The sequence below is a fragment of the Dipodomys ordii genome, unplaced genomic scaffold (genome assembly GCF_000151885.1).
Source record: "Dipodomys ordii isolate 6190 unplaced genomic scaffold, Dord_2.0 Scaffold2, whole genome shotgun sequence".
In the NCBI taxonomy this organism is placed as follows: Eukaryota; Metazoa; Chordata; class Mammalia; order Rodentia; family Heteromyidae; genus Dipodomys; species Dipodomys ordii.
The window spans coordinates 26,428,130-26,447,433 of record NW_012267218.1 but is presented as its reverse complement, the minus strand read 5'-3'; the positions used below and the strand labels follow the sequence as shown (position 1 = coordinate 26,447,433).

The window sequence follows — 19,304 nt, the reverse complement described above, 5'->3', positions numbered from 1 at the left end:
TGTGGACTGGGATGACATTTTTAAGAACACCTAGAAGTGATTTCCCAGGAGCTAACTCATGAGTCCTGGGAACTGGAATCATATTGCTAGAGGCAAGACAAAGGGAGCTGCAGGAGAAAACCCCAACAAATTTATCTTTGATATGCAAAAGCTTTTTAATTTGATGCAATCCCATTTCTAAGCTCTCAATTTTATTTCCTAAGGAATTGGATGCTGATTCAGAAAGAAACAGAATGAAGAATCAAGAAACCTACCGGGCACTGGTGGCTCATGCCTGTAATACTAGCTACTCAAGAGGTTAAGATTTGAGGATTGCTGTTTAAAGCCAACCCTGGGCAGGAAAGTCTGTGAGACTCTTATCTCCAATAAACCACCAGAAAACCAAAAGTGGTGCTGTGGCTCAAGTGGTAGAGTGCTAACCTTGGGCTGAAGAGCTGAGGGACAGCGCCCAGGCCCAGAGTTCAAGCCCCACAACTGACAAAAAAGAAAAAGAAAAAGAAAGAAAGAAGAAACACCTAGAACTGCTAACTCTTCAGGTAAGAAATGATATATATCCAGAATATTAAACACAAAATCCAAATAATCAACTAATACTGGCATATAAATTGGCTAGACAGTTCTCAGAAGTATATGTGAAAGAGAGAGAGAGTTCAACATCCTTAGCCATAAAGGAAATGCAAACAAAAACAAGACTGATAATGCCATGTTACCTCAGTCATAATAGCAATCATCAAGAAAACAAACAGTAAATGTTGGTGAGAATGCTGAGCAAAAGGAACCTCCTCCCCATATAGTTGGTGGAAATATAAACTAGGACACCATCTATGATTTAGTCCCTCTTATGTACAACTTGGGGTTAGCGTTTTGTTGTTGTTTGGTCAGTCCGTGCAGCTTGAACTCAAGACCCGAGTGCTGTCGCTGAGCATTTTTGCTCAAGGGTAGTGTTCTACCACCACTTTGAGCCACAGCTCCTCTTCTGTTTTTTAGGTGGTAAATTGAAGATAAGAGTCTCAAAGACTGGTTTGGAACCATGATCCTCAGATCTCAGCCTCCTGAGTAGCTAGGATTATATGCATGAGCTACCAGCACCTGGCCCTCTTATAAATGTTTTTGTTCTTTCTTTTTTGGTCAAACCCAGGACGTTGCACTTGCTAGGCAAGCTCTTTGCCACTGAGCTATATTCTGGCCCTTGTATAAGTTTTTTTTTTTTGGGGGGGGGGGTCCGGTTGGGGGGCTGGGCGCTGTCCCTCAGCTCTTCAGCTCAAGGCTAGTGCTCTACCACTTGAGCCACAGCGCCACTTCTGGCTTTTTTCTTTTTGCTTATGTGGTGCTGAGGAATTGAACCCAGGGCCTCAAGCATGCAAGGCAAGCGCTCTACCACTGAGCCACCTTCCCCCCCGTATAAGTTTTGATATTGTCTTTTCAGAAATTTTCCACTTGGTGTAGATCATCAAATTTATGTAAACAGTACTGTACATAATATTCTACCTTTTTGATGTTTGTGGGGTGAGTAGTGATGTTCTGACTTTTATGGGATATTAGTAATTAGTCTTTTTTTTCTTAGCCTGGGTTAGAGACTTTATTAATATCTTCCAATGTGTTTTGGTTTACTTGAGTTTTTCTAATGATTTCCTGTCTTTACTTGTTCTGATGCTTATTAGGTTTTTTTCCCCCATTTCTTGGGATTTATCTTGCTCTTTTCCCAATACTCTTAGATTGACAATTTTAGATTTTTCTTCTAGTATATGTTTTATATAAAATTCTCTTAAAGAATTTTACTGCATCACTTTGATAAACTGTATTTTCAGCCACCTTTTGTGCAAAATTATTTCTTTAGACTTCTTTGGCCTCTGTTACTTAGAAGTGTTATTTAATATACAAGTATATTGGGATTGTCTGTTATTAGTTTCTAAATTAGTTTCAAAGTAACCTGAGGTGATGCTCTTTTTCAAATGTTAGGGCTTTTTCTTGGGGGAAGGAGGGAGCTGCCTACCTTGATGGATTATTCATTAAGAGCTTGAAAAGAATGTGTAATCTTCTGCACTGGGGATGAAATATTCCAGATTCCAGTTGATGGGCAGTGCACTTCAATCCTTAATGATTCTGTCTGGTAGATTTGTCAATTACTAGTAGAGGATCATTTAAGTTTCCAAATATAACAGTCTATTCCTGTTTCATCTATTTCTTCTCATAATTCTTTCATTTTTTTCCTTCATTATTAGGCATATCTATCCTAAGGATTATTTATCTCCTACTGGAGTAGGCACCTTTATAATTATACAATGCCCTTCTCCATCCATACCATTTTTCTTGCTCTGCTTTTTCTGAAATTAAAAAGCCATTCCAACTTTGATTAATATCAGGATGGAATATCTATTTCTGTCTCTCTCCCTCCTACTCCTTTTTCTTTTCTTGGTCATGTCTACTCATTAGTTTTTTGCATAGTAATCATATCTAGTTTCAACACTCAGGCAGATAATTCCAACAGCCTTGCTATATTTCAATATGATTCTGATGCTTTTTTCTTTTCAAACAGTATTATTGTTTTTGTCTTTCTTGTTTGTTGCATGCTTGAGATGATATACTAGGCAAAAGGAAGTCCAGTTAATAGACTTTCAATGATGCAGCAGTAACGAAGGTAAGAAACATTTATTCCACGGCAGGTCTTTTGTGAAACTAAGCTCCTGGATTATGACTTTCTCCCATCTCTCATCCTTTCTTATGTGAAGCAGGAAGGCCAATGTGGGCTGTAGCTATTTCCTTTCTGCCAGCTTGTTAAATTCTGAGAAAATCCAACTGAAGTGTATCCAAAATGGTTACTTTTTTCTCATAGCCTTTCTGAAAGCACACTGAATTTGCGGGACTTTTATTGTTGTTGTGGACGTTTTGGGTTTTTGGGTTTTTTTTTTTTTTTTGCTAATATTTACTATGACCTCATGGGAACTTGGAAGTAAAACTCAGAAGAAAAAATACTTGTATTATTTCCCCCATAAAGTTTGCCCCCATTGGGCTGGGAAGATGGCTCAGTGGTAGAGCGCTTGCCTTGCATGCATGAAGCCCTGGGTTCGATTCCTCAGCACCACATAAGCAAAAAAGAAAAAAAGCCGGAAGTGGCACTGTGGCTCAAATGGTAGAGTGCTAGCCTTGAGCTGAAGAGCTGAGGGACAGCATCCAGGCCCAGAGTTCAGGCCCCACGACCGGACCCAAAAAAAAAAAGTTTGCCTCCAAGTTTTCGTTGTAGTCCATGCTTGATTTCCAACAACTAGTCAACTACATTATGAGTATTTCTGCCTAATGGCATCTCTGGTGGTACCAGATAAACAGTGACACTGTCTCCAATTTAAAGGCTGATTTGTCCTGTGACTTCAAGTCTCTGATGGAACAAAGAACTGATCTTCTCTTTTCAGCTTTTTGTTTTTGTGTGTGTGTGAGGAGGGGAGAAAAAGGTCAAGATTTTTGATTAGGTTAATTTGTAAAGTTTTTCTTTCTCTTCTGACTTTACTGTGGTTTTGAACTGAGGGCCTCATGCTTTGCTAAGCACTGTCTCACCAGAGCCATGCTTCCAGCCATTTTTAGCTTTTTTCAGATAGGGCCTCTTGCTTTGCTCAAGCCAACCTTGGACCATGATTCTACTTTCAGCCTTGAGCATAGTTGGAACTACTGCCGTGCACCACCATATCCAGCTTCTTCTTTGAGATAAAGTCTTGCTAACTTTTTATCTTTTGGGCAGGGAGAGAGAGGCTGTGCTAGCCTTGAACTACAATCCTATCTCTTGTCTTTAAAGGAACTTGGATTACAACTATGAGCCACCATGCCTAGCCTGGTCTTTTTTTTTTTTTAATGGATAGTTTAGGTAAGAATTATTTGTCACAAGGGGCTGGGATGTAGCTCAGTGGCAAAGCACTTACCTAGCAAGTGCAACATCCTGGGTTCGATCCCCAGTACCAAAAAAAGAAAAGATCAAAAATATATATATATATATATATATATATTGGGGCTGGGAAGGTGGCCAGTGGTAGAGCACTTGCCTTGCATGCCTGAGGCCCTGGGTTCGATCCCTCGGCACCACATAAAGAAAAAAGCCGGAAGTGGCGCTGTGGCTCAAGCGGTAGAGCGCCACCCTTGAGCTGAAGAGCTGAGGGACAGTGCCCAGGCCCAGAGTTCAGGCCCCACAACCAGACCAAAAAAAAAAAGAATTATTTGTCACAAACTATTCACTAGATGAATTGCTTTTTTTCTGATTTTTTCCTAAAGGTTTTAGTTTGATGTTTTACCTTTAAATCAATGGTGTACTTTTGGATTATTCTATCACAAATTGTAATTGACAAATTATCATCTTACCCTGCACTGTACTAAAACTAATCTGGTAAATATAAATTTTTGATTGAAGAAAAAGTGGGACACATTTATGATTTTTTTCTGGCAATAACACTGGGCGTGCTTAAGATTCAACATGAAAACACCACAAGGCAGAGAATCATAGGCTGCTGGAGGCAGGAGTAAAAAGAAGAGGACTTGGAAAATTAACTCTCCCAGGCTTTTGCTTACTTATCAGATCATACCAAACCTAAAATTAATAGAAAAGGTCTGATCGATTTACATGCAAATTTTGCTAAAGCGTAAAGCTTACCTTAAATCAGTACTTCCCAAATCAGTCATGTCTGGCTTACATCAACAAATTTTCCATATCTGCTTACAATCATGTAATTACAAATAATTTCTTCATTACTTCTGACTAAACTGGAATTTATAATTTCTTTTACACATTTGGTAATATCAAGACAATTATCAGGTGTTGTACAGTATATCAGGTATCATAAATAAAACCAAATTTGTAATCATTATTATTTTCTTATGTAGGTTTAATATAAATATATTGCTCAATTTTACCATAAAAATTTGGACAGGCCTACTATTCTCTTTGAATGAAATGGCACAATGTTGTCCTCGTGGCTGGGGAAAGGGCTGAGTGGCTAACTGGGACTCTCTGGTAGCAGTGCTCACTGCTGTACTGTGGAGTGTACACATGGTCAACACTGCTACCTTCATTTGCAAGTGGACCAGCTGAAAAGTACAAAGACTTGTCATTGACTTTTTAATCACAATTATCTGCCATCAAATTATTCATGTCCAGGTACAGCTGCAGTTGCAATTTTCTTTCCAGGGAACTAGAAAAAATTACTCATGTCCAGGTACAGTTGGAGTTGCAATTTTCTTTCCAGGGAACTAGAACAAATTACTCATGTCCAGGTGCAGTTGCAGTTACAATTTTCTTCCCAGGGAACAGAAGTCTGTCCAGTGCATAAAGTTGTTTTGTTGTTTTTTTGTTTTAATGATCATAGTCAGGTTGTCTTAGTCTTTAGAATTTCCAGATTTCGTCCTTGGAGGAGATCAGGATCTTCCCAAGGTCTAGGGCCTCGAATATTCTTCCAGTCTTCAAAAGTGGAGTCCTTTATTTTCTATAGAATCATAAAAGTTAAAGTACACATATTAGTGCAGGAGCCCTATGGTTTTGATTGGAACATCAGTGAATGAATGAAAAGTGAAAAGAAAAAAATCTAAATGATCCTCAATTACAATTTTAGCAAATAAATCAAACATAAACTAAGCAAACTAACTAGAAATAATGTCATCCTTCTTAGGATTTAGAATGTTTCTTGCTTGCTATTAATGTTAATAGCCTATCTTTTGCCCCATATTAAACAAACTATTAATATAGGAAAGAGTCTATAAACCTTGCTTTTGAGAGCACAAGAAAGGAGGAGAAGCTAAGAAAACAAGTCTAAATGTGAAGGGTGGTTGAACATGACTAAAGCATTATGTAATGAAGTTTGAAGTTAGTCTTATTCTTGCTAGAGTAGCCACTCTGCCATTTGACCCACATCCCTACTCCCTTCTTGCTTTTATAATTTTTCATTAGAGTTCCACATTTAAGCTCAGTCCAGTGTTGAATAAGATCTCCTATTTAGACTTCTCATGTAGGTAAAATGGCAAGCACATACCACATCCAGCTTTTTTTTTTTTTTTCTGAAATGGTAGCTCATAAACATTTTTTCTGGCCTGGCTTTAATATTGTGATATCCTCCCAATAGCCATCTCGCAAGTAGCTAGGATTACAGTTGTAAGCCACTGTACCTAACTAACTGAAAACACTCTTGCAAAAAAATCCTGGAGTCCGTAGTAAACACAGATGAAGGAACAAAATTTTAACTCAGTGCAAGGAAGAAATATTTTCAAGTATGGTTATGAAATAATCAAAAAGTATGAAAAAAGTTTGAGTCAAGTAACAACTGTTATCCATATTAAAGGCTTAAGAGAATTTAAGTCATTTTTAGAAGAGAGGCAAAAGTGACAGAAAAAGTTTATGTAAAAACGTCGTCTTGGCAGCTGCTGGTGACTCACGCTGAGGAGGCTGAGTTCTGAGAACTGGGGTTCCAAGCCAGTCCAGGCAGTAAAGTCCGTGAAACGCTGCTCTCCAATTAACCACCAAAAGAGCCAGAGGTAGAGCGTGGCTCAAGTGGTAAAGCATTATTCATGAGCAGAAAAGTTCAACAACACCCAGCCCAAGTTCAAACCTCAGAACTGGCAACGACAACGACAACAAAGTATAATCCTTAGTAGATCTTTTCAGGGAAAGATTCCCTGTAGAAATTCTACAAGACATGCTGTGGCCAAATGCTAAACTGCATTTTCCAGGCAGGACTGCTCAAACCTTACCACTTAGCAGCCAACAACCATAGCACTGTGAAGGTATACACCCAAGAAATGCTGAATGAAAGCGAAGTCAGAATTACTGGATGTAGAACCTGCCAAAGTAGAGATCTCTGCCTAGTATCTTGCTAATACCTTGATGCCAAGTAACACAGGTAAAGGTCTGCTTTTAAAATAAATATATGCTTAAGAATAAGACCTACTTTAGACTACCCCTAAAAAAACCTAAAAACAAACTCTGACAAGATCCTTTGGGGCAACAATCTGGAGAACAAGTCCCAAATTATAGACTTAGGCAATGCCACAACCTTTCCATAGGCCCTCCCTTACAAAGCAAAAGCAGTTTAAGCTGATTAGCTGATAACTGCCTGGTAAAGTAAAATTCAACACTCTTTAGAATCTTTTCAATGTCCATCTTTTAATTAAAAATGACCAGACGTATAAAGAAGATGACTGAAGGTACAAAGAAGAAAGAAAATAGGGCCCAGTCAAGAACTGAACAGAACTAGGCCAGCCTTGGTGATACATGCCTGTAATCCCCACTATTCTTATTTTCACTTTTACAGCTTCCAGGTTCTCTATCCAACTTAACAGGCTTTTTAACTCAATGCCACACACACACACACACACAATCTGCATTTTTTTTCCCCTCCTAGTACTTTTAGCATTTTGGGTTTTTTGTGTTTTTTGGGGGGGGTCCGGTCGTGGGGCCTGAACTCTGGGCCTGAGTGCTGTCCCTCAGCTCTTCAGCTCAAGGCTAGCGCTCTACCACTTGAGTCACAGTGCCACTTCCGGCTTTTTTCTGCTTATGTGGTGCTGAGGAATTGAACCCAGAGCCTCATGCATGCAAGGCAAGCGCTCTACCACTGAGCCACCTTCCCAGCCCCCATTTTGGGTTTTTAAAAACTCATATGAGTAGGATAGGATGTTGCCTTAGTGGTAGAGTGCTTGCTAGCATGCATGAAGCCCTGGGTTCAATTCCTCAGTACCACATACACAGAAAGGGCCAGAGTGGTGCTGTGGCTCAAGTGGTAGAGTACTAGCCTTGAGCAAAGAAACTCAGGGACAGTGCCCAGTATTTGAGTTCAAACCCCATAACTAGCACGCGCACACACACACACATACACACACACTGCCACACACACAGGGAGTATGTGTGTGTGTGTGTGTGTGTGTCTGTCTGCTGTACTGGGGCTTGAATTCAGGGTCTGGGTGCTGTCCCTCAAGGCTGGTGATCTACCACTTGAGCCACACCTCCATATAGCTTTTTGCTGGTTAACTGGAGAAAGAGTCCCATGGAATTTCCCTGACCAGGCTGGCTCTGAACCATGATCCTCAGATTTCAGCCTCCTGAGTAGCTAGGACTACAGGTGTAAACCACCAACGCTCAACTGTTATTTTTAAATTCTTGATCCATGTGGATTTATCTGTAGTATATGACATATGAATCCATCTTTATTTTGTCTTCAAAGAATTATATACAGGCTGATTATCCTTAAATCCATAATCTAACATCTGAAATGCTCAAAAACTTTCTGATTTTGTCTGCATGTATAGTTCAGAGGTCAAATCCTTGCCCAGCATACATGAGACCATGGGCTCAACCCCCAGTATACAAAAGCAAACAAAAAACAAAATATCATTCACAGCAAAACACACAAATATCCTTATATTCTACAGCATTTTGAATTTGGTTTTCAGATGCATTACTGGTGATGTTTACCTGAAAAACTCAAAAATCTAAAGTGCTTAATGGCTCCCAGGATTTTAGTTAAGAAATAATGAATATGTAGTGTTCCAAATAGCATGTATTTAAAACACTTTTTTTCATTTATCTTAAGGCAGACAGACCTGTGATGACTAGAACTGTTATATTACACACACTATTAACATACTGTACCTCATACTCTGACTCTAGAGATATTTTATTCATTTTCAGTTTTTTTTCAAGTTCAGGATCAATCTGTAGAAAAGAAAGAGGCACTATAAGTTATTTAACTCTGCTACATTCAAGTTTCAGTTTCTGACGTTTCTAAAAGGGTTGGCTGGACTAGTGAGAACTATTTAATCCCCTCATCGTCACTAATCACAGAACAGCAGCTAATGTGTAACGTCCACCACTGCAACCGACAACTAGTATTTTCTTAACACTTGTGTGGGCAAGGCATTGTGACAGAGAAAAGTCTGTAAGTATTAGTTGTAGAACTTGAACTCTGGGCCTGAGCGCTGTCCCTGCGCTCTTCAGCTGGCTTTAAACTGAGATCCTCAGATCTCAGCAGCCTCCTGAGTAGCTAGGATTATAGGCATAAGCCACGGGTGCCTGGCTCTAAGAATTATTTTTATCCCTGTTATATACAAATAAGAAAAATAAGGCCCAGGAGGTCTGAATAAATTGTCAGAGATGTTCCTTGGCCTTTAATATTAGGTCTCTACCTCCAGAGGCCACACCATTAACCACCAACACAAATTGGGTTTCATAGACTTATTATAAAAAAAATGCTGGTATTTAAAAGAACAACAAAATGCTATAGATAAACAATAAAGGGATATCAATGAAAAAATCAGGGTTTAACAGTGGTGCCACCACTGTTGTGATGTACCACAAAGTCTTCAGGAAGGAAAGAAAGCTAAATTGAGTGGAACAGCTGAAGAGTGGTGCAAACTCAACTAATACTATGGTCCTAAAGACCAAGCTCATCATCAGTTCCTTTCATCAACAGCCCCCTCCTCCCCAACACCCTGCTGGATCTCAATCTTAACTTCATCTGAGTTTGACTTCTCAACATCAACATCAACTAAGCTCACCTTCTCCGTCCCAGTAGTTCTTTTCTTCCCACCTCAACCTTGCTTCTTACTCTCTTCCAACAGACAGATCTGAGCTTATTTTACCCTTATTCCCTTGAAATCAACTGACCTTGACTTCTCAACTCAAATCACCCTTATTCTCTTGACCTGACTTAATTTCTCTGACATTCTAGGCCTCCTCATATGTCAGCCTTTCTATCACTCTCCTCCCTAAATGGGTGGTTAGCACAATTTCTCCAGTTCTCAAAATCAAAACTGAAGCAATCTACGAATATACAACATATATCACAATGATCATCAAAGGCTGACAATTTGCTACTGAAACAGTTTTCTGAAGCACATTTATTTCTCTTTATTGCCACTGCAAATGCTTCCTTTCAGGTCCCATTATTGTTCAGCTATTCCACTAATGCAGAGTCAAAACTCATGTATTAAAGGTGTGGTCACCAATGCAACAGTGTTCAGAGGTGGGACCTTTGGAAGGTGACTGGATGATGAAGGCTATGACCTGATCAACGGAGTGGTTATAATCCACCTAATGGGCCATTGGGAAGCCATAACATCTTTATGACGTTTCTTCCCTTCTATCTTGCTCCTCCAATCCCCATCCACTTTATAGCCCATTGAGGAGGAAATGAAAATGAAAATTTCAAACTCATACAACATAAGTCACTTCTATAGTCAACTCCTATTTAGTCTTTCAGCCAAATTCAAGGGTTGATATCTTTTGCCTCACCTTAAGGTTCTTGTAATGTTTTAATCAAAATTTTACTATAGCATTTTTCTAGTTTGTTTGGGTTTTTTTTTTTGCTATTGTATATGTCTGGGTACATTTATGTAAGTGACATATCTTCTAGTTGTTTGTAATACAAATTTTATAGGACCAGTTTCTTGACACTTTATCTGACGAATCTAACAAACAATTAACATGACAAATATTCAGTTATTTTTCAAATACACGCACTAATATTCTATTTCCAGTTGCCAGATTATCGTAAGTTTCATGCTAAAGATGAAGAAACTGGGTTGCTAACTGAAACTGTCACCAGCTGGACATGAGCTTCTCAGCTACCCAGTTTCTACCTGAAATCACAGGGCCTTGAGATACACACATGGAAATCATTTCAAGGGGTCTCAAATTATGAGGAGTTTTGCAGGTAGAAGCTTCAGCAAAGATTTTAGCATACCAGGATAAAGGAGAAATGAGTAAGGGGGGAAAAAGAAAGAAACAGCTGCACTGACCTTCTACAACAATATGAACATTCATATTAAAGATTAAGAGAATACAAAGACTGTCCACAGACAAATCTGGATTACTAAGAACAGTGATTATATACTTCAAAAACAAAATACAGTCAAATTCCCAGTTGTAGTTCTTACCTTTATCTTCACAGCATCATATCGGATTTGTGAAAACTCACGAAGACCAAAGGAACCACCAACAATCAGCAACTGAAACAAAGGAAACAAAGAAAATAGATGTGTTGAATTCATCTTGTCAGTACTTATCTCCCAACAAGCAAAACAGACTATACAAAATCCTATAGATTATTTTTCCTGGTGAATTATCATTTATCTTTTCAGAGTAGACCCAGTAGGGATTACTTTTAAAGACAATACACCTTTTACCTGATAGCAGAGTGATGGGGAATGGAAACTTAAAATGGAGGAACACTACAATTAAACTTTTCAAATAAAACCAATGTTTGTAAAAATCAAAGCAGCCCACCAAAGTCATGGGATGTCATAAGATGTTTTTGAGTCCCCCACCCACCTAAGACTTTATTCCAGACTGAGTCAAAGCCAGCCCAGGAATACACACAAGACCCCCTTATCAACAACAGCTGAGTGAGGTGGTGTGCACCTATCATCCTAGATGTGTGAGAAACTGAGATTAGGAAGACTGCAGTTCCAGGCCAGCCTGGGCAGAAAAATTGGTGGGCTACATCTCAATAGAAAGAAGTTAAGAAAAAAAGTATCAACTTGAACATGACTGAAGTACAATAATTACAATCTATCAGACATCTGACATTACTAAAAGAATTGTCTTTTAGTTTGTTCCCATATTGTTAGGTTTTAGAGTACTGAACACATGACTCTCCTCTACAGATCTATTACATGCTTACAGTCAAAACTCAGAAAAAAGCTGGGTGCCAGTGGCTCACACCTGTAATCCTACCTATTCAGGAGGCTGAGATCTAAGTATCTCGGTTTGAAGCCAGCAAAGGCAGGAAAGACTGTGAGATTCTTATCTCCAATAAACGACTCAGAAAAAGATGGAAGTGGCCCTGTGGCTCAAGTGATAGAGCGCTAGCCTTGGGCAAAAAGAACTAGGGTCAGCACCCACACCTTGAGTTCCAAGCCCTAGGATGGGCAAAAAAACAACACAACATCAACAGAAACAATCCACTAGGTAAAATACATACATATAGAGCAGTGTAAAGTAACATACTAGGGAACAAAGTTACTCAGGCACTTTCCAGTTCAAAAACTAAAACAAAGGAAGAAAACTCTACATGGTGCTTCAATGTACAGTGCTTTTAAGATCTTGAGTTTGATCATTCTGAAAGGTGAGAAAACCAAACTAGCTTTCAGAAGGACTGACTGGTGATTACATTTACATAACTAAATCAGTGTTTCTGAACAGTAGAGGGAACTGCAGGGGACAGCTTTTACACTGCTCCAGTATTTTAGTTTATAAATTATATTTTATAAAGAGAAAGAGTTACTCACAAAAATAGGTCATTTTTGTTGGGAAGGTGGCTCAGTGGTAGAGCACTTGCCTTGCATGCTTGAGGCCCTGGGTTCCATTCCTCAGCACCACATTAGCAAAAAGAAAAAAAGCCAGAAGTGGCGCTGTGGCTCAAGTGGTAGAGCACTAGCCTTGAGCTGAAGAACTGAGTGAGGGACAGCACCCAGGCCCAGAGTTCAGGCCCCACAACCGGACCCAAAAATTAAAAAAAAATAATAATAAAAAAATAGGTCATTTTTTTTCTTTTAGTACTGTGTAAATACAAAAGCTGGTAACAGGCTGGGCATCAATGGCTCAAGGCTCTAATCCTACTTAAGACATTGAGATCTGAGGATTCCAGTTCAAGACCAGCCCAGACAGACAAATCTGAGAGGTTCTTTTTTTTTTTTTTGGTGGCCATGGGGCTTGAACTCTGGGTCTGGACACTGTCCCTCAGTGTTCTTCAGCTCAAAGTTAGCATTCTACCACTTGAGCTACAGCGCCACTTCTGGTTTTCTGGTGCTTTATTGGAGATAAGAGTTTTACGACTTCCTTGCCCAGGCTGGCTTTGAACCGAGATCCTCAGATCTCAGCCTCCTGAGTAGCTAGGATTAGAGGCGTGAGCCACCGGTGCCCGGATTCTAAGAGGTTCTTATCTCCAGTTAACCAACAATAAGCCAGAAGTGGAAGTGTGGCTTAAGTGGCTAAGTGTTCACCTTAAGCAAAAAAGCCAAATAAAAGAACAAGGCCCTGATTTCAAGCCCCAGTACTGGCATACTCACAAAGCTGGTAACTTCATTGGTGTCAATATCCACAATAATAAAGTTCTCTCTCTCTCTCTCTCTCTCTCTCTCTCTCTCTCTCTCTCTCTCTCTCTATATATATATATATATATATATATAGTGCTAGGGCCTCCCCCAGATTTGCCAGGCAAGTGCTCTACCACTTGAGCCATGCAGCCAGTCCTTTACACTGTATTTTTTAAACACCTTTTCTTGGAATGTTTTATGGCATTCACTGTAATACTGATGTTTGTGGAGCAAAATAACCTGTCCACTATCAAAAAATAAAGATAGTTGCCTAGATTCTAACCCTGGTTGTTTTAATATCAGCCACAGCCTGTAACCTTAAGGATTTGGTATCGAAATTTGAATTTCTAAAGTGCTTTAAAATATTAACTGTAAAGCTGCGTGCCGGTGGCTCACACCTGTAATCCTAGCTACTACATACACTGTAAGTTAATAGTTTATAGGCTCATGCCTATAATCCTAGCTACTCAGACGGTTAAGATCTGAGGACTGCAGTTCAAAGCCAGCCTGGTTGGAAAGTCTCTGAGAGTCTTATCTCCAATTAACCATAAAAAGCCAGAAGTGGATATTTGGTTCAAATGGTAGAGCACTAGACGAGTGCAAAAGCCCACAGCCAGTGTCCAGGCCATGAGTTCAAGCTCCAAGACCAGCACAGTGTGTGTGTGTAAACTAACACAGCAGCCACTTGCTGGCTGCCACAATATAGTAAGCACCGTGCTAACTAAATACTCCTTCCTCTTACAGGGGAGTTTCTGGTAGCCAGAATTCTTGGTCCCTTGTTGGGGACAAAGGCTCATGCACAAGGAACGATTCCTCTATATAGAGGATCTTGTGTTTAGTTTCATTTTTGTTCTGGCTGCCTTTTGTTGTGGTTGTGGTTGTTGTTTTTGCCAGTCCGGAGGCTTGAACTCAGGGCCTGGACATCGTCCCTGAGATTCTTTTTGTTCGAGGCTAGCACTTACCACTTGAGTCACAGAGCCACTTCCGGCTTTTTCTATTTACCTGGTACTTTAGAATCAACCGAGGGCTTCCTGCATGCTAGGCAAGCACACATTCCCAGCCTGGCCATGTCTGGTTTTGGAGAACTGTAAACTCATTCCTCAGGTGTTATTTTGGTTCATCATAAAACTCTGGAAGAGAATTTGGTAATCATCCAGCCTGGGTTAAACTCTTGCGGACATCGCTCTCTGAGATGATGTTTCCTTAGTTGTAAAAGTACTAGGACCAAAACCGTGTTTGAGACCACACACATCACAGAAGGGGAGGCGGGCGAAAGTGACTCTAGGTCCTATCCTGGACCTAATTAGAAGATTACCTACAAGTTCTCAACCGGTGGCGCAGCCCCTTCCTGGCCCCGGGTCCCGGGCCTCAGCGTCTTCTCCAGAGACCGGGCAGTCAAGACCAGGCCACATCAGGGCGCGGCGGTCGGGACAGGGACAGGGGCAGGGAGTCAGGGCCGGGCGGCGCCGAGGCGGTCGGGGCCGGGCTGTCCGGTCGGTCGCGGCCGGGCCGAGGCCCTGGCGGCCGGGCCGGGCCCGCAGAGCTCCGCTCCCCCCGGCCACGGCGGTCTCCTCACGCCACTCACCAGCATGGGGACTCCGTAGCGCAGAGTCCTGTTCCTGCGCAAAGTACGCATCACCGACGCTGCAACCATGGCTGACCCCTACTGTCGGCCAGCAGGGCCTCGGACCTCGGCTCCCCTTCAAACACACAAGCTGCCGGCTCACCGTTCCCGACCAAGTTGGTCCCGGGTCCCTCCCTGATAGTCCTCCGCCAGACAAAAGCAATCGATGCGTCGTAACACACTGCAGCGTCCGCCCGGAAATTAGGAGTCTATGCTTTAGTTCCGAACTGTCCTAGGTGACGTTGGGATTTAGGGATGGGAAAATGCGGCTCAACTCCCTAATTGATTGGAAGCCAGTACTTGACAGGCTCTGAGTCTTGACTAACGTCTGCTTTAAAACACTCCTTGAGCCAGCTAAGGGAAGAAATGGTTTTAAAACTAGTTCTCTACCTGTCTCACTTGGGATTGGGAATTTAGTGTAAGTTTCATAAAAAGCTTTTTAAAGTAAATCGCTAGAAAGTAGGTTGAATATAATCAGGAGTATCTTACTAATTATCACTAAACAATTAGTACCAGTGCTTTATTGTGAGGCATCTTGAGATCTTATCATTTATGAACAATCATGCAGAAAACTCTAGGAGCCCAGAGATGAAAAGACGGAAAACCCTGCCTGAAATAAGCTGGCATTCTGGTGGAAACGCAGTCAAACCTGCGCAGTACCGTATAGCTTCTCTGTCACTTGCTGGAAGGAGTCAGAGAAAGCTTTGTCGGGTGTCAAACAGTGACATCTCCGGTGCTATCCCTGAATCTTTCCACCCGCCCTGCCTCTCCAATGCCCCTAAAATGTTTCTGGCTATTGTTTTTACACACACACACACACACACACACACACACACACACATATATGCTCCTTCGCTTTGAGCAAAAGAAACTCGAGGACAGTGCCCAGGCTCTGAGTTCAAATCCCAGGACTGGCAGAAAGAAAAAGCCACTAAGTAGTCTTCGGGGTGGGGGGGAAGGAGAAGTCTCCAGACCGCGAGACTATTCCAATGACACGTCTTTAGGAGTATAGGGTTAAGTTGAAAGAAAATAAGAAAACAAACAAGATTCTTGTCAATCTTCCAGAAGACTTCTACTGCCAGACTTTTATTCAGATTCTCTTGTGTCGCCTAAACTGTTCACTCCAGTTGACTCAGGTATAGGGCTTTTCCCTGGAAACAGCCCAAGTCTTCTCCCACGAACCTGTGGTCTCCTTGCAGACCCGCTCCACCCCCATTCCCACCCCCCAGCCTTAAGGCATCCTCTACCAGTGGGCAAGTGGGCCGAGCGGGAGAGCTGTGCACCGGGGCTGGAGAGTGGGCCGGGACCAAGTGGATGCTCCTGAGCTTCTAGGGATGCCCTGACCAGTGTCCCTGCTGTCCTCTATCACTGTCACTGCAGGGCCAGCAACCTTCTTCCTGCCCTCTGCCCCGCTGCCACAACTGTGGCTTTTCCTGCACGAGCAAGGATGGCCCGAAGGACAAGAACTGCCACTCGTCGTAGTGATTCTAGTTGCTACATCTCCACCTGCAACAACGGGGCGACAGCAACACCTGCGGCTGCACATGTCCCTCCCCACTCCCGCAGCATCTGGCTGTCCGATCCCAGCGTGGGGGGCAGCGGGGACCCTTTCAGTATCTGCCCAGATGGCCGAACCTGCCCCCGCAACACCGACTGCAACCTTTTCCCTCGTTGCAGACACCTGGACAATGGCACAGACCTCGTGCTCCAACCGTGACTAAATAGGCCCCCGCGCCTGTTCTGTGACCGGGGCGTCCTCGGGGGCAATGTCGTGGAAGTGACCGTGTCCTTCAGCCCTAGGAAGGACCTGCCCAACAGCAGGCTGATCAGGAGTGTGGCCTGCGCCGCAGTGGCCGACCATGGGGTGGGCCCGGGACTGTTACTACTGGCCCCTGGTTTCAGTCAGGTGGGCCCGTCGTCGTGGGCTGGAATCTATGTTCTGCATGTGGTGGCTGACCGGCGTGATAGATTGTGTGTTCCCCCAGTCAGGCGTTCCCTGCAGCTGCGGCCACAGGAGTTTCCTTTCTTTAGCCTTGTGTAGAAACCAAGTATCCTGGGATGGTTGCTATTGTGTAGTTTCAAGGTGTCACATGCTCTGTTAGTAGAGCAAAGTGTTTGTGTAACATTGGTTACCAGAGGTCATGGGTTGTTTACAGAATCTCCTTCCTAATTGGGTTTGGGTGATCCAAGGCTCTCAGTGGGATCTCTTGATGGTAAGCCTGACTCTAGTAATTGCTGTGGTTCTGGTGGCAGGCATGGCTTGTGACTATTTGTAACACCTGTGGTTAAGAAGTCACAGTGACCTCAGGCTGGCCAATACGCCTGTCCTGGATCTGTCCTGTCTAGAATTCTCCAGAGATCTTCCCAGGTTTTCGGAAGGGCCTCACCTTTCTGCTGTTGCCCTTCATGAGACAGTGGCAGTATTAAAGCTTGTGACAAACTTGCCTTTGCATCTATCAGGTTGTGCTGTGGTCTTCAAACTACTGTATACTAGAAAGCCCTCATCAGCTACCTTACCTGTGGTAGACCAATTCTCCAAACATGTGTATACTAAATGAGTCACCCTGTATATTTATAAATTAAAAATGAAGTAAGACTGTTTGATATCCCTTCCCTAACTTCAGCAGCAGAAAAGTCAGAAGTCTAAACCTGAGAGATTAAGTCTAACTACAGTTACAGGTATACAAAAATATGGATTTATGGGACGCTGAAGCTGGCACTTAGGATTGAAGGAATGGATTTATAAACAGGGCTGCTATACTTTATATCAGGATCTTGTTTATTGCTGGTATTTATGCTTCATTTTGGATTAACATACATCTAAAAATTATCTCTGGGCAGAGATGGAACTTTATGGAGCTATAGGATTTACAAGGGAATTGTGAGCTGTGTAAGTTTTGTGGCACTGGCTTTCACCACCACCTCCACTTTCCATGCAGTATCCACATGACTTACATCATGACTATAGGCTTTGGATCCTCCTTCTGTTAAAGCAGAACAAAGTATATTTTATAATGGTATAATTCTCAAAAGAGAATAAAAATGAAGACAGGATTTCTCATCAGCATTGGGTTTCTTGCCTTTCCAGAAATGACTCCAGTTCTGTCTGAAGCACTCATAAAGTTTTAATATACTCATACTTAGCATACATTTTTTATCTTTTTTTTTCTTTTGGCCTGTCCAACTCTGGGCCTGGTGTTGTTCCTGAGCTTCTTTTGCTCTATGTGAGCATTCTTCCCAATTTGAGCCACTGCACCACTTCTGACTTTTTTGTTTATTAGAGACAAGAATTTCAGTTTGGCTTTGAGCCATGTTCCTAGATCTCCTGAGTAGCTAGGATTACAGGAGTGAGCCACTGGCGCCCAGCTTTAGCATACATCTTGATAGAGGTTGGCTGGCTTGTCCCCACCACATTCGGAGTGAAAGAATGTTCCATTTCTTATTCTACATCATACGTTGGGCAGAAGCTCCAACAGCTGGGCTCTGATAATGCCCAAGTGAAGTTCTTGATTTTGCTGTAACAATGTCGGCATGTAATTCAATAAACAGCACACATGCATAAATATCAGAGTATTTCCAACTGATGTTTCACACTGTAATCACTGTTGCTGCCTGAGTCCCAGCTCCAGAGATTCCTATTTAGTTTGGCCTGAGGTACATGTTGTTTACAAGCTCTACAGGCAACTCTAAGCTGAGAAGACAACTACGAACACCAGGTGGTGAACCTCAGACTTTACTGTGACCCAGGAACTTGGTAGGCTTATTAAAACTGGCTGCTACTCTGTTTCTCACTAGTAGGTCTGGGACAAAGTCCAAGAATTTACTTATGTAACAAATTTCCAGTTAATTCTGCAATTTTGCCAGAGACCTTGCTTGGTGAACCACTAGTACAAGGGAATATTACTGATATTGACACCTTAAGTCCAGAGTTCAAAATCCCAATTCCATCATTATTACCTGTCTAAAATTTATCCTCTCATCTTTAGTCCTTTTTTTAATAGCAATACTTAGATTTATAGCAATGCTCACAGCTATGAAACATGAACACATACTATACTATACTATCAATTGAAGTTTCATACAGTGCCTTACACAGAATGTAATATTGACTCTCTTTTCCAATTATGAATGGCTAAACAGTCCAAATAATCACATTAAATCATTCACATGGATGTTAAAACTTGGCAAAAAATAAATACATGACTTAAGCAAACAATATTTTATTAGAATTATATATAATACATAATGATAAATATAAGAAGTGTATTAAGTATAGGATCTTAAAATACCTACATTCAATTTTCAAAACTCAACATTATAATTTAGGTGGTAGGAACATTATATATAATCTATAAAGTAGTACAAATAGCAGATTCAAACTATAAAGAACAGGAATTCTTTTACAACCTGTAATGGATTCAGATACCTCATCTGTAATTTTAGTTTTCCACAGAATCAAAAGAAGGTACATAACACTTCAATGTGCCTAAAACTTCAATATATTGGTCTTTAAATGCGATTTAATTTTCAAGAAAACCTAAATTATTTAAGTGCATCAGAATCCCCATTATTAACCAAAGCTAAGTTTCTATCGATGATGAGACAGGTGTTTTCCAGATTACAT

The 19,304-nt window shown here is 41.4% G+C and overlaps 1 protein-coding gene across 1 annotated transcript; it reads right to left on the bottom strand.

The window, feature by feature from the left end:
* Positions 1-4,844: 4,844 nt before the first annotated feature.
* Positions 4,845-14,827, bottom strand: LOC105985250 (cytochrome c oxidase assembly protein COX16 homolog, mitochondrial). The gene is made up of 4 exons (XM_013015709.1): positions 14,642-14,827; positions 10,897-10,968; positions 8,612-8,674; positions 4,845-5,459 (listed from the first exon to the last, which is right to left on the bottom strand). The coding sequence occupies exons 1-4, from the start codon at positions 14,708-14,710 to the stop codon at positions 5,343-5,345; spliced, it is 321 nt and encodes a 106-aa protein (XP_012871163.1). The 5' UTR covers positions 14,711-14,827; the 3' UTR covers positions 4,845-5,342.
* Positions 14,828-19,304: the final 4,477 nt, after the last annotated feature.